Source organism: Microcaecilia unicolor, chromosome 2 (genome assembly GCF_901765095.1).
Source record: "Microcaecilia unicolor chromosome 2, aMicUni1.1, whole genome shotgun sequence".
Taxonomy (NCBI): Eukaryota; Metazoa; Chordata; class Amphibia; order Gymnophiona; family Siphonopidae; genus Microcaecilia; species Microcaecilia unicolor.
This window is the reverse complement of record NC_044032.1, coordinates 492,252,028-492,266,687: the sequence shown is the minus strand read 5'-3', so window position 1 is coordinate 492,266,687 and position 14,660 is coordinate 492,252,028. Positions and strand designations below refer to the sequence as shown.

The 14,660-nt window shown below is 43.2% G+C and overlaps 1 protein-coding gene across 1 annotated transcript in view; it reads right to left on the bottom strand.

The window, feature by feature from the left end:
- The window catches only part of HTT (huntingtin), a 990,576-nt gene that overhangs the window by 625,217 nt on the left and 350,699 nt on the right, over positions 1–14,660 (bottom strand). Inside the window, exon 25 of the mRNA XM_030191138.1 lies at positions 8,794–8,945. Coding sequence (XP_030046998.1) covers positions 8,794–8,945 — 152 coding nt within the window. The remainder of the gene's footprint in view (positions 1–8,793; positions 8,946–14,660) is intronic.

Genomic DNA, 14,660 nt, shown 5'->3' with positions numbered 1-14,660 from the left:
GATTAATCTACAGTGCATTATTACTTACTACTACTACTTATTTCTATAGCACTACTAGACGTGCGCAGCGCTGTACACTTGAACATGGAGAGACAGTCACTGCTCGACAGAGCTTACAATCTAATTCCCAACTTAAAATTATAATTCCAAATCTAAATATGTATAGTATATAAGCAAAGCCAGAAAGAAATCAAACTAAAGAAGCCCCCACTAATTATAAAACAAGATTAGGAAACTAGTCAATGTAACTCCAGAAAAAAAACACAAACTTAGAACACCAGCAGCTACCTACTCAGAAGTCCTAGCTTTCTGCGATGAAAAAAAAATCTCATATAGAATACATTTTGTTTATTAATTAGGATTTATTAATCTCCTTTATGAAGGCATAGCTTGATCAATTTACACTGTATTAACAGCAAAAAGAGCAATAAAATGATCAAATTTAAGTTTTTTATGAATAAACATTTAATTTTTATACTCAAAAAATTAATAGATTACACCTAAAAAAAAGCAGGAGCACCTGCAATTAAGCAAAATCAATAAATAAATAAAATATTTCATTTAAAAATATAAAAGAAAATCACCATTACAGGAAAGCATATGTGCCAATTGCTCTGTTTAAAAATGTATAATCGTAATGAAGCCATGGATCCTATGCGGCTTATTAAGATTATAAACTATTGAATTTGTGTTCCAATATAATTGGCATTTTGGTGATTTTTATAATTATGTCTTTTGCTTCACTGTAAAAAATTGTTTACATAATGCAGAACCTCCATATTTACATACACATATATATATATATATATATAGAGAGAGAGAGAGAGAGAGAGAGAGAGAGAGAGAGAGAGAGAGAGAGAGAGAGAGAGAGAGAGAGAGAGAGAGAGAGAGAGAGAGAGAGAGGAGAGAGAGAGAGAGAGAGGAGAGAGGAGAGAGAGAGAGAGAGAGGAGAGAGAGAGAGAGAGAGAGAGAGAGAGAGAGAGGAGAGAGAGAGAGAGAGAGACATATATACAGGAAAAACACAGGAATTTACCATATTTACTGTGAATTGAGTTATGTATACTTTTGTAAGTTGACTGGAGCTATCCTGGGAAGGCACATCATAAGTTTTAATAAACAGAAATAAATACTTTTACTTGCATGTACTCTGGCCTATTTATAAGAAGCAACTTATGCAAAAGGGTTTAACTCACGGGCGTAGCCAGGCACCCAATTTTGGGTGGGCCTGGGCCCAACATGGGTGGGCAAAAGAACTCCACCTTGTCCCACAAGTGATTTGGTCTCTTCCTCTCTTGCCTGCATGCCATGTGGCCTCTCAAACATCCCTCCTCCCCCGCATACCTTTTAAGTAGCAGATTTTCACCAGCAGTGAGCAGCAACTAATACACACTGCTCATGTTGGCCCCACAGCCTTCTCTCTGACACAACTTCCTGTTTCTGCATAGGCAGGAATATATCAGAGGGAAGGCTGTAGGACCGGTGCAAACAGCATGTATCAGTCGCTGCTCGCTGCAGGCGAAGATCTGCTATTTACAAGGTATGAAGGGACAGTTGTTGGGAGTTTTTTGACTGGTAGGACTTGGGGACCTCTGCCAGACACTTCATAGGTGTGCTGCTACTGGGTGGGCCTGAGCCCAAAGTGGATGGGCCTGGGCCCTCCCAACCCACCCTTGGCTATGCCACTGGTTTAACTTCCTTTCATCTAGTCCTGCTAGATCTTTTCAGACAAGTGGGTTCTGCTCCCTAATCAGCAAATGAAGGCAGAGAATACTGACTTTAAATAATGTCATCATACCAATAGGGACTGCAACAGACCTGAACCCCACCAGTATACTCTTGACAAAGCAGAGATAAAACCATTCAAACAAACAACAATCAATGAAACAGATGCTACCTATACAGAGCGGCTATGTAAACGTATAAAGCAAGAATAATCTGTTTGAGCCTTTAGCAGTGAGAAAGACATCATAGCGAACCATGGACTTCATAGGTGTGTCCTGGACTGGTCTAGCAGGACTGAAGAAAAATAAATTAGCAGAAGACGACCAAAGTTCACTTCCTTATCCTAATAGATCAGTCTAGACAAGTGGGATCTGGCTGGAAAGACAACATGGCCCTCTCCAGGACCACCCTGTCAAAAATCAGAGCCCACTCCTTAGCCTGGAGATTCAATCTATAATGCTTAACTGAAGGAATACAGAGACAACCACATCAACACCTTGCATAGATCTTCCGGAGCCACTGCCTTAGCCTCGGCCCATGAAGTGACTTACATCCTAGTGAAGTGCGCCCATAAGGTGGAAGGTGTAGGGTTATTTCATCCCCCCCCCCCCCCCCCCAATTATTCTGTCTGCTGTTTTCAATCCTTGCTAACTAGATCAGGCTGCAGGGTGGCCTTGTAAAATTGTGCAATTGTCCCTACCGTCATTTGGAGGGTGTTGAAACGAGGCTGTTGGTGGATGGTTGGGGAGGGGTCTTTTTTTCCCCCAATGCAGAGCGGAAACGTGCTGCATGGTGTGTAGAACACAACGGTCGGAGGTTATGAGCGGCATCTCTGTTGAAAGAGGATGAGTCTCCTTCCTACTGGTATGTCACTTGGCATGGACAACTGCAGTGGCAATGCTCTCTAAGAAGGAGTCCAAAACTGGGCTCTTTAGACTGAGGAGGAGTCTGGGATGTTTGATTCCGCTGCTGCCACGAACGTGAACATTGGGGTGAAATCCTTTGAGGACGAGTAGAAGTGTAACAACGCTTAAATATATAGCAACTGGAGCATCAAAATCCTCCTGCAAATCTTGTAGAAGAAGAGATAGCAGAAGTCTGAGGCCTGAATACAATTTTTATAGTATCTGTATGTTTTGTAATTAGGTGGGCCACTTCCTCAACTTTGTCACCAAACAAATTTTCTCCATGACAAGGGACAGCAGATTTGAGGTCAGAGATCCAGTGTCAGGAAAGATGCCACTCTATTACTCCTAAGGTGGAAATGCATGAAGAGGCATCAAAGGCTTGGCATACCAGATATGTTAATCCTATGGAATTCATCAGCCTTCCCAGGGGGAAAGAATTCTGCAAAGCAGAGAATACCCTGTATTAGAGACTCTAAGTAAATTCTGGAATAAAGATATCTAACATGCGATTGGTTAGCATTGACACTTGAAATATTTTTCTGCTAAAAGAGTCCAATGTTCTAGCTTCTCTGCCTGGAGAAGCAGAAGCATAAGTTCTCAAACAGCAAGTACACTTTAAAGCACATTCCACAACTACGGAAAGATGAGGTAACTGAGTTTTCTCAAACCCAGTGCATTTCTGTATCCTATACAGTGAATCAATTTTCTTTGGGGCAACTTAAACTGTCAGTGGAGTCTCCCAGTTTTTGATTAGAGTAAATTTCATAACTACATGAAATGGAACAGTGATTCCTTTGTTAGGAGGAAAGTTGTAATCTAGAACCTCAAAGACTTCTGAACAAGGTTTTTTTCTCTCTCTCATTTGAAAGGTATGGCTCGAACCATCTCATGGACAAATCCAGGAAAGGATACACTTTATAGAGGAGACCTAGGATAGGATGCCATAGGACTCCTCAGCTGAGAGGACCTGTGGGTCCTGATTCATCTCCAAGGAAAGATCTTCGCCTGACTCTTCAAAGTACTGTTCATAGGAAGTAAGTGGAAGAGTGTGTCAGCTCTGCATGGAGGTGAGTTGAGGCATACGAGTCTGCAAAGTCAGAGAAATTTCCTCTGATGATGTTGATGCATACGTTTGTCGGGTTTGTAGTGTCCCCATCAGTCGACACTGAGCCGGTGTGTAGGAGCTCTCCCATGACTGTCACTCTGATGTATCAATGGGCTGAGCTGAGGCTGGTGCTAGCACCTTGTAAGCCTGTACAGACTGCAAATGCAGTAGGCCCTGCAAGCGCTTCCTTCAGCATAGCCCAGATTTCTTTCTGTAGAGTAGGTATTGCTACCAGTTGAGAAAGTGGAGTGGACACAACCTGAGTTATAGCCTATGCAGGCGTAGGAGATCTTGAAGACTTCGAAGATTAGAAATTAGCTGGAGAGAAGGAGCACGGTCAGTGCGGCATGTATGCTTCCTATGCATTGAGGATATTTATGCAGGGATGCCTGGATGGAGCACAATGGCGATACTTCTTATTTTTTTTATGTTGCAAGTCTTTCGATGCACGTAGCACCAATGAAGAGTATGCAGAGTCCTTAGACGGTTGTGGTAACGAGTCCAATGTCAGACCATCTCAATGTTGCACTGGTGCACCCTATGTTGATGCCGATGCAGGCTCTGTGTTGCGTGACGAATCCCCTGCCATGCTCAATGCGGATGCAGAACCAAAACGTTTTTCATGCTGGACTCTGAGGGCTTTAAAGATTCTCACTTGCATTTGCAGGCACAGGCTACACTCTATGTACCAAACACACCAATTATGGAGGTCTGTGCCTGAAACAGTCCTATTGCATCAAGTACACTTCTTAAAGCCACTCAGCAACCTCATTCACATGGAAGGAAAAACAGCCAATGCAAGGTCAAAAGGCTCTATGGCCCAGGGCGCTCGAGTATCAAGTACCCGAAACTGATCGAGGCTTCCAGGAAAAAAAAAAAGGCTCAGAGACCCAAAGGCTGAAAATTAAAAAACAATTTTTAAAATGAATAAATTGAACAAATTAATATAGAAAAAAGAAGAAGAAGAAAAAATATCCAAAAAAAGGGAAGGCATCAGAAAGGCAAAAGTTTGACTTGCTGAGGAGAGATTTTTAAAAACCTTTCAGTTCCACAGAAAACGATAAACTGCTGGTCCTGCGCTCAAGCATCGGGTGGGAAGTAACCTGCGCATGCACAATGGGGACACTGACTCAAAGATTTAAAGTGACAGTGCACTTGGCAGTGTCCACACAGGGCTCCATGAATGATGTCACCTACATGTGAGAATATTATGCCTGCAGTCCTCGGACAATACAATTCTACAAAAAAGTCACTCAGGAACTAGGTAAAAACTACCATGCCAGCACCAACTTCTAAAACAAAGACTCTACCTACAAAAAGGCAATGGCCTAAATCAGTGGTTTTCAACCTTTTTTTTTTTTTTTTTATTATTTTGGGGCACACTTTCAACCTCACCTGATCCTCTTGGCACACCAAATCAAATTTTACAAAGTTGTCATATTTGATAGTCATTGGCCACTGGCCACATAACTGTAAAGTGCCAGAAAATGCACTTTAAACTAAAGTATACTAGAGATATAGGAGAAGAATATAAGGATCATGGCAGGATTTACTACATAAAGCAGTAAAACAAAACCATTCCTTTGTCCCGCTAGTGCACGTCTAGCCTGCCCCACCCCCACACTGTCAGATTGTCCATCTATCTGCAACCTTTCTGCTCCCTCTCACACACACAGTCAGCCCATCCCTCCCTCTCAACCCCCTTCCCCTGAATTCACATGGCCAGACTGTTCCTCCTCGTCCCCCTCCAAATACACATGGCCACCTTTTTCTGCCCCACACATTTCATTTCACACACCAACAGCTAGTATATCCATCTCTGTCCCCCCACCACACACATATAGAATGTCTGTCCCTCCTTCTGTTTCCCCAATGCACAAGACCAGCCTCTCCATCTCTATGCCCCCCTCACCCAGTGCACACTAGCACCTCTTCCTGCACTATCCTACATACACATACTGCCATTCTATCCCTCTCTCGTCCCCTTACCCTCCAATTCATCACAGCCAGCCCATCCCTCTCTCCTCTCCCTATCATGCACACTACCACCTTTTTCTGTACCACCCCACACAAACCTAAAGGCAAAATGTCCCTTCTGCCACCCCCCCCCCCCCCCCCCCCCACACACACAGCCAGCTTCCCTCCACTCCGCTCCGATGCATATGGCTAGCCTGTGTCTTGCTCTGTTTCCCAAATGCACACTGCCATATCTTTCTTTCCCAAACACACACCTACAGCCAGAATATTTTTATCTGTGCCCCCCCCCCCACTACACACAGTCAACCTGTCCCTCCCTCTTCCCCCCATGAACATGACCATCCCAATCATCTCTCTGCCCTCTCTAACCCAATTGCCACTGCTACCCCCAAACACACATAACAGCCAACTCATCCCTTTCTCATTCCCTCCCATGAATACTGCCATCTCTTCCTGCCTCACACACCTACAGCTGACATGCCCCTCCCAGTCCCTGCCCCCCTCAACATATACAGCTAGCCTGTTCTTCTCTCTGCCTCCCCACTACACAGACACATAGAGCTAGCAAGTCCCTCAAGAACCAAACCAACACATCCCCTTCTCTTTTCCTTCCCCAGCTAGCATTTCTTTTTAATCTCCCCAGCACCCCACACAGGTAGCACCCTTTTTCCCCTCCCCCATAAAGGCTGCAATATTTTTCCCTGTAAAATTCATCACACAAAGCCATTTCTGATCCTGGTGTAATCTCACCAACACAACATAAGTCTTCTCGATATCAGGCATATTGTGAAGTTTATACAACTCTATAAAAAAAGTCACTCAGGTCAAAGAGCTACTATGTTGCAGTAACTTCCAAAAAAAGGACCCCACCTTGAAAAGGCAGTCTTCTAAATATTACAGCGGGCCCTAAAACATCAATATATTGGTAAAACTAAACAAGCCAAATTACTACAGATTGCTACATAGAAAATCCAGGCGAACAGAATACCTTGGTCATGCACACAGAACAGAAATACAGAATAAGTGACCACAAACTAGAAATACAAAAATGTAGATGTAGACAGAAATCAGACCTTGCATATAGAACACTATCAGAGAAATAGAAAGAAATGCAATTCTCATGTACTGTGCAAAATACAAAGATATCAGATGTCAGGCATATTATCAGCAGCAGGGTACAACCAGGGAAATTGTACTTGACTCCTTGGCCAGAGGGGGCCCTAAGCCTGCCTGAACCTGAAGGCATTGTGTGATACAGAGTTTTGGGATCCCTTCCCAAATTTCTGCCATGGACCTCACCCTTGTCTGATAACAACTCTGGTAGCTGTACATTCCAAAAGTTGACATTTTCTAATCTCTAAATAGGAAATACAATTATTTCTACCTTTGCTGCCTGGTCTTTTGATTTTTTTTGTATTATTTTTATTGGTCCCATTTCTGGTTTCTACATTCCTCTGTCTTCTTTTAACTTTCTTGCCAGGGTCTTCTGTCCACATGATTCACTCTTCATATCCATTATCCATCTTTCCACTGTGTTCCTGCTCCTATTCTGCCCCCATGTTCAGCCATCTCCCTTCCCTTGCCCAACATCTCCATTCTGTATTCCTTACCCCCCTCCCTTGTTCAGCATCGACCCTCTGTGTCCCTATCCCCCACCCAAGTCCAACATCACCCCGGTCTCCCTGACCCTATGCTTCCACCATGTCCAGCACTTCCCTTCTGTGCCCCTAATCCCCCAAGTTCAGGATTGGTCCTGTGTCTCTACCCTCTCCCTATGCAGCATTGTCCTTATCCCTATGTGTTCCCCATGCCCACTATCTCCCTTCTGTGTCCCTATCCCTCCCCAAGTCTAGCTGCTTCTTCTTTCTCTCTACCCTCCCCTCCCAACATGGCCCAGCATCTTTCCTATTCTTCCAACGTGGTCTAGTATCTCTCCTCCTCTCCCCTTTCCACGCAGCATTTTTCCTTCTTCCATGGGTCCAGCATATCTCCTCTCCATCCATCCACAGAACGGCATCTCTTTCTTTCTTTCCCTTCTATTACTTCTCACCTCCCACCAATACCTAGGGCAGCATGTGTCTCTACCTCCGTGCATCCAACATTTCCCTCCTTGCTTCCCTCCATCTCCCACAGTCCCACATCTCTCAAAGTCCCCTCTCTCTCTGGGTCCCCCTTAGGTAGTTTGGCATCTTCCCCTCTGCACCCCCCCCCCCCCCCCGTGGTAGTTCTTAATCTCCCCCTTCTCCCTCTCTCTCCTGCAGGTCCAGATTTTCTCTTGCCCCATCTCCCTGCCAGTCCAGCAAATCTCCTGACCCCCCCCCCCTTCCCATATGAATCTGGCACTATTTCAGGCACAGACTCTCATAACTGGTGTGTTCAGTGCTTGGGTCCAGAGCACTAGAACACAGAATGTAGTGTCTGCGTGCACATGCAAGCAAGGAACTTTAAAGGCTGCAGAGTCCAGTGTGAAAAACATTTTGGCTCTGCATCGACATCAACATCCTTCTCCCTCCTCCAGTCCAGCACCTTTCCTGATTCCTGCCCCCTCCCCCCACAGATCCAAATACCTCTCCTGCTTCTTCCCCTCCTTCCTCACAGTGCTTCCAAACACCTCCCGCTTTTTCCTCATGCACCCCAGAGACACTTCCAAATCTGCCAGTTGCAGCAGCCATAAATATACGCTGTCTGCAGCCAGCCCAGGAATTGTTCTTCTGCCATGTCCCACCCACCCCTGCTGATGAAACTTACCCATTTGCTCTGGGGCAGGAAACAGCAGAGGAACGGTTAGAGGGCTGGCTACAGATAGTGTGTGTTTATGGCTGATACAGCTGGCGAAGAAGACAGGTTTGTAAGTGCCATGGGAGGAGGGCAGGAGGAAGAGAGGTGCTTGGACTCAGCCTGCAAACTTTAGGCACCAGGTCCAAATATTTAAGCGCCATGGCAACCTGGCATCTGGAGTTTGTTCAGTCCTGTTTTAAAGTATATTTTGAACCGAAGTTAAATAGGTGAACCTAATGTCAATTAGAACCTTAACAACATTGTGTATAGTAAAAAGTTCAATACATAGATCCTATAATCTACCTGCAAGCAAATTTCCAGCCAGGAGCAAGGCATCCTGATGTGCAGACAGATCCAATGGAAACCAAGCAGATGACAGGAGGGACAACACCATACTGGCCATTCCAACAGTACAAGTCTTCCGGGACTCATCTGTAGGACTTGGCTGGGAAACACTGAATGAAAAATAACCACCAGTTAAACTCTGACAAGTAGTCTTGGCAGGGGGGGGGGGGGGAGCAGTTATTCATTTTGTGAAGCTATCACTTTTCATTTATGAAGGTATGTGTACTTCATATTAAATAGTATATTAACCTTGCAGAAATATACATTTTGGTTAACACATCTATTACAAAAATTCCACTATATGGGGTCATTTTATAAAGTATTTTTCTGTGTAAAAAGCATGTTTTACATGCAGAAATTGCTACTACAAAACTGTGCAAGGGGAGCAGAAAGTAGGGACACCAAAAGGACGCACCTAGTTTGATGCAAAATGTGCACAGGCCATCCCAGAGGACATAATCCAGATGGCATTTCCATACACACACACACTATATAAAACATGCATTCACTCAGTTTACGCATGCATTTACACTTTTCTCAAAACGGGTAACCACTCTTTGGACCAACCCCATTCTGGTTTATATCCTTTTGAAAACACAGTTTCCAGTTACGTACACAGTGGTGACTCTGGGCAAGTCACTTAACCCTCCATTGCCCCATGTAAGCCGCATTGAGCCTGCCATGAGTGGGAAAACGCGGGGTACAAATGTAACAAAAAAAAAAATAGGATTCAGAGACTAATGCAGAGGCACTATCACCTTCCTTTTCCTGCTGGCATTGCTGACCCTTCCTCTCCCTATGCACCCAAGAATACTTCTGGCTTTTATAGTCAATTTATCTACCTGTTGGGCCACCTTAAGATAAGATAAACCCCAGACCCCGCTTTTCTTTAACTCACTGTACTACTCCCATGGGATTTTGTGGCCCAAATGCATAAGCCCACATTTCTTAGCAATAGATCTTTGTTAACATACACTAGACTAGGAGTAGGCAACCACAGTCCTACAGGGCCACCAGTCAGTCAGGTTTTTAAGATTTCCACAATGAATAATCATGAGATCTATCTGCATACAATGGACGCAGCACATGCAAATCAATCTCAGGTATATTCATTGTAGAAATCTTGAAAACCTGACTGGGTTGTGGCCCTCAAGGATCCTGATTACCCACCCCTGCACTAGAGCATTCCTCAAGCTTCTCTAGATCCCTCATGTTTCCCATATCTTCCAGGGTGACTGTCTACCCTATTGCAGGGTTTGGTTATCATTTACAAAAAAAAAAAAAAAGGCAAAGCTCTCCTAACAGCACTTACAAAAATGTGGAAAAGAAATTATACCAAGGGCCATAAGAAACTAGACCAAGGGCTATTCCCTGTAGCAACCATTGTTAATGCTTCTTTCCTAAGAGTAAACTATTTACCATTACCCTCTGTCACCTCCCATACAACCAATCATTTTAGGGTTCAAACCAAGGACATTTGGTTTATGTATTTTTGTTCTGCTTTGATCAATTTTTATTCAAAAATTTTCATATTATATAAAACAAAACATCAAAGATATCCATAAATGTGGATCATCAATAGAAACAATGCAACATTAGCACAGACTATTCCACAACCAGGGAAAAACTCCCCCAGGAACACCCACTTGGTATATTTTTAAATTGCTTATACAGCATCCAGTCAAAACTCTTGCTGCAATCTAAGTACACCACATCAAGTGCTCTTCCAAATCTCTGGTCACTTATAGGTAACATATCTAGGTTCAAGCACGAATTAAAAGGATTGAAGCAAATTGACTGAACAAAGGCTGAGCAGGAAGACCCATACATGCTCATAAAGACTTTCTAGGCTTTTCAGAGATCAAGAGAGGTAGTCTACTCTGGCAGATTCATCCTGCTCATTGATAAAGAACAATAAACCCCTCTTCTACGCAGTTTGTTAATTTTTAATTGGACTAACTTAATACATTTTTGATTAGCTTTCAAAGGCATTTCAGAATATATATGTGAAACATAAAACATTCCAATGACAGTCTCATGGAGAAAGGTAGGAGTGGGAGGGTGAGGTAAGAAACAGGGACAGATGAGTGAATTTTACAGTTTATAATGTGATAGGCAACCCAAAATCAAGTCCCGTCTGGTGTCAAAATATTCCTGGATGATTTTAAAATTTCCTTTCAGTATTCTCAACATAATGCAGTGCTCTGGTCTTGCAAAATGCTGTCCTACCAAAGTATCACCTTGGTTACCACTGTGATATTTAATGTGGTGCCTGCATAAGTTGAGTCTTGTCTTATGTATCTGACCTGTCTCTCCAATATAGCATTCTTCTTCACGTTTTTTGCATTGAATAATACATACTACATTTGAAGATAAGGTATAGGATCCCCTTATGCTGAATGTTTTTCCCATGTGACTGACTGTGGGGCCTTTGATAGGTGCTGGCACAGTTTGCATTGGTATATTGCAGGGACATGTGCTATTCTCTCTTTCAGTTCCCACTGGGAGTTTGCTTTTCACTAATTTTTACCACACCACTTTAACCATGAAACTAAATCAAATTCAATATTTATGGTGTTTTATCAAAAGGACTGAAATTTTCAAAGAAATGCTGATGAAAAATGATAAATTGTTATTACTGAGCCATGTAGGGGTGAAAGAACTAACTTTCGTGTCTGGACAGGTGAATGGGGGGAAAAAACAGGTATTAACCTGGGATGGGAAAGAGCAGAATGGTCAGTACTACTCTGAAGCTTTTATTTTTCAGCTAATTCTAAGTTCTAAATTATCTACTCTCTCTCAACACCATCAGATACTATCACCCAATAGAAGAGAACTTTTTCTCACTAACTTCAGCTGAGAGATAGCAGAACAGTGTCCTAATGCACAGACATGGATTTTAATGTGAATTATGTAGCCCTGACATATGTACATACAAGTCATGAGGCACCATGTGTTGAGGAAAACCAATGCTTATGCTTTTGGGCTTCCCCAATGCATAGAGCTTTGATCCTCCAGTGACAATGAGGATGACGTCAAATCCATACATGTCCTTGGTGTGGGGTCCGATGCTGACCGGTCCCATGGCCTGCTACCAGCGCCTGGTGTCGAGGCAGGTGAAGTCCCACTCGATGCCAGTGCACTTCCTGTGGATGAGAAAGCAGCCACGAAGATCTATGCTGTCAGTACCGAAGTCCATGGTCTGGCCTTCAAGGAGACAAAAAGATGCTCCAAGTGAGCCAGTTGCACACGCCAAGTTCTCATCTGTATTTTTAAACAGAGATCACAATCAGAGGGGTCATGATCTGATACAAGGAACCCAATGCATCAACTGTGTGGGTCCATGGCAGAAATCATGCGTCTACACTTGGCACACATCTGAAGTCACTGGGGGTCTTCTGTGACATCGAAAAAAGAATCTCAGCTAAATTAAACTCATCAGCCTTGAACAAATAAAGGAGCAGAATTCAAACTGAGGACAGGGATGTGGCCTAACCATGCAGCCACACCCGAAAAAGAAAGAAAACTTGAAAAGTCGAAAACTAAAAAATAAGTAGTATGACGTCAACCAGATATGAGAATATGAAGGCCTGCTTGTCCTCGGAGAAAAATATCTACACCAGAAAAGATTAGCAATAAAATAACATTTATTTCTTAATGGAACTAATAATGCACAACACCTGCCAGTATGTCTGGAGAATGCCTGCTTCTATGCTTTTAAAGGAAAAAAAAAAAACCCTAAATCCTCTGTTCCAAATGACAACCCTAATTAGGCCATAGACTAACAAGTGCCAAATGTACAAAGTCACAAAGTACCCCTTTGTGACACACACTAAGCAACATACAATACTTTCTAACTTTTTTAAAACAATCCGATATTCAAAGCAATTTAAGCACTGAATATTGGCTGGCACCTGCATATCTTCCAGGTTGCAGCTGACACTGTGGGATGCACTCCCCTCCCTCTCAACCCCCACCTAATGGCCAAGCCCCCTCCAGCAACAACCCACACTATGACCAGAAACCCCAAGATCCAGCCCCATCTGACACAAGCCTCCCTCACAGGGCTTACCTATATCACTGGTGACCAAGTGGGGGGGGGGGGATCTCAAACAAGAGTGACTCCTCTTGCTTCTGCACTAGTGGCTGCCTGAGTTAAAATGGCTGTCGCCAGCTCTAACAGCAGTCTCATGTTACTACCAGTAGGGTCAGTCTTTGATATAAGAACAAAGGAAGCCCTTATAAGGGAGGCTGGCCTCTAGCTTGCTTGTTGGGGGGGGGGCAGCGTCACAGGGAGACTGCACTGACAGGAAGAATTGGGATACATATCTTATGCAGGTCCTAGATGAACAGCATCTGAGACCCGTGTAAGTTTGAGTGGCAAGCAGCAGTCCGGTCAGACCTGAATATTTTATGTCGTTGCCTGGATATGACCTGGCATTTAATATTTAGATATTTGGAAGCTACTGCTTATCCTGGTATTGGTAGCACGGAATGTTGCCACTATTTGGGTTTCTGAAAAGAAAACAATGGAAAACATACCACTCCAAAATAAGAAATTAAAACAATGAAAAGGAGTGTTCTAATTGATCAAAAGTAGTGGAAACCATGTGAAACTACTCAAGATCCTAAACATCAACACGGAAAACTCTCTTTAGTAAATCTGGCTTGGAGGCATTATATAGTCCCAGCCCTGGAGACTTATCAGCCTCATTGGGATTACATCTCTCTATATGCTACTATATATTCGTCCCAGAGTTCTATTCTCTTTTCCGGAACCTTATCAGCTTCCTTGCACCTATTGTTACTCTATTTTCCACTCTGTATATATTCCGGGAGTTGGTACTCTCCTCTCCAGAACCTGTAAGCCACATTGAGCCTACTGCTATGCGGGAAAATGTGGGATACAAATGTAATAAATAAATAAATATAGCAATTATATCAGCTATGAGATCTCCTATAGCCCAAAGCTATTCCAGATCTGCAGCACTTCATACGTACTAATCATCTGCCTCCAATGCTATAATGTCTTTATTATTGTTTTATTATAAACGATCTTTAAAGCAATTTTAAAAGTCAAAATCAGCAACCCCAGTACTTGACACAAACCTGGCACAGGTGATATAGGTAATCAAAACTCCCAATGCCCACTACAAAAAAAGCATGGTGTTTCGGTTCCAAAGAACCTGCTTCTGAGGTGATTTCAAACCAAATCCCTGAATGATACTACAGCCACAACACTCAAGCGGCAACTGTCAAAAAGACGCTGAGGCTAAAAGTGGGTGTCGGGAGTTTTGGTTACCTTCAGCACTGTGCCAGCTTTGTGTCAGTTAAGTACTGGGGTTGCTGATTCTGACTTTTAAAATTGCTTTAAAGATTGTTTATAATAAAATAATAATAAAAAACGCATTATAGCATTGGAGGCAGATGATTAGTACACATATAGCTACAGGAGATCTCATAGCGGATATAATTGCTACATGATGCCTCCAAGCTAGATTTATTTCAGTGAGTTTTCCCTGTTGATGTTTAGAGTCTTTGAGTAGTTTCACATGGTTTCCACCACTTTTGCTACTATTTGGGTTTCTGACAAGTACTTGTGACCTGGCTTGGCCACTGTTGAAAACAGGATACTGGGCTAGATGGACCACTGGTCTGACCCATTAGGGCTATTCTTATGTTCTTATGCCCTTTCACTAAGCTGCGGTAAAAGGGGGCCTACGTTAGCAAGTGTTTTTGATGCGCACTGAGGCCCCCTTTTACCGCAGCGGGTAAAAGGCTGTCTGTTTGAGGAAAAGAAATGGCCGTGCGTTAAGTGAAACACT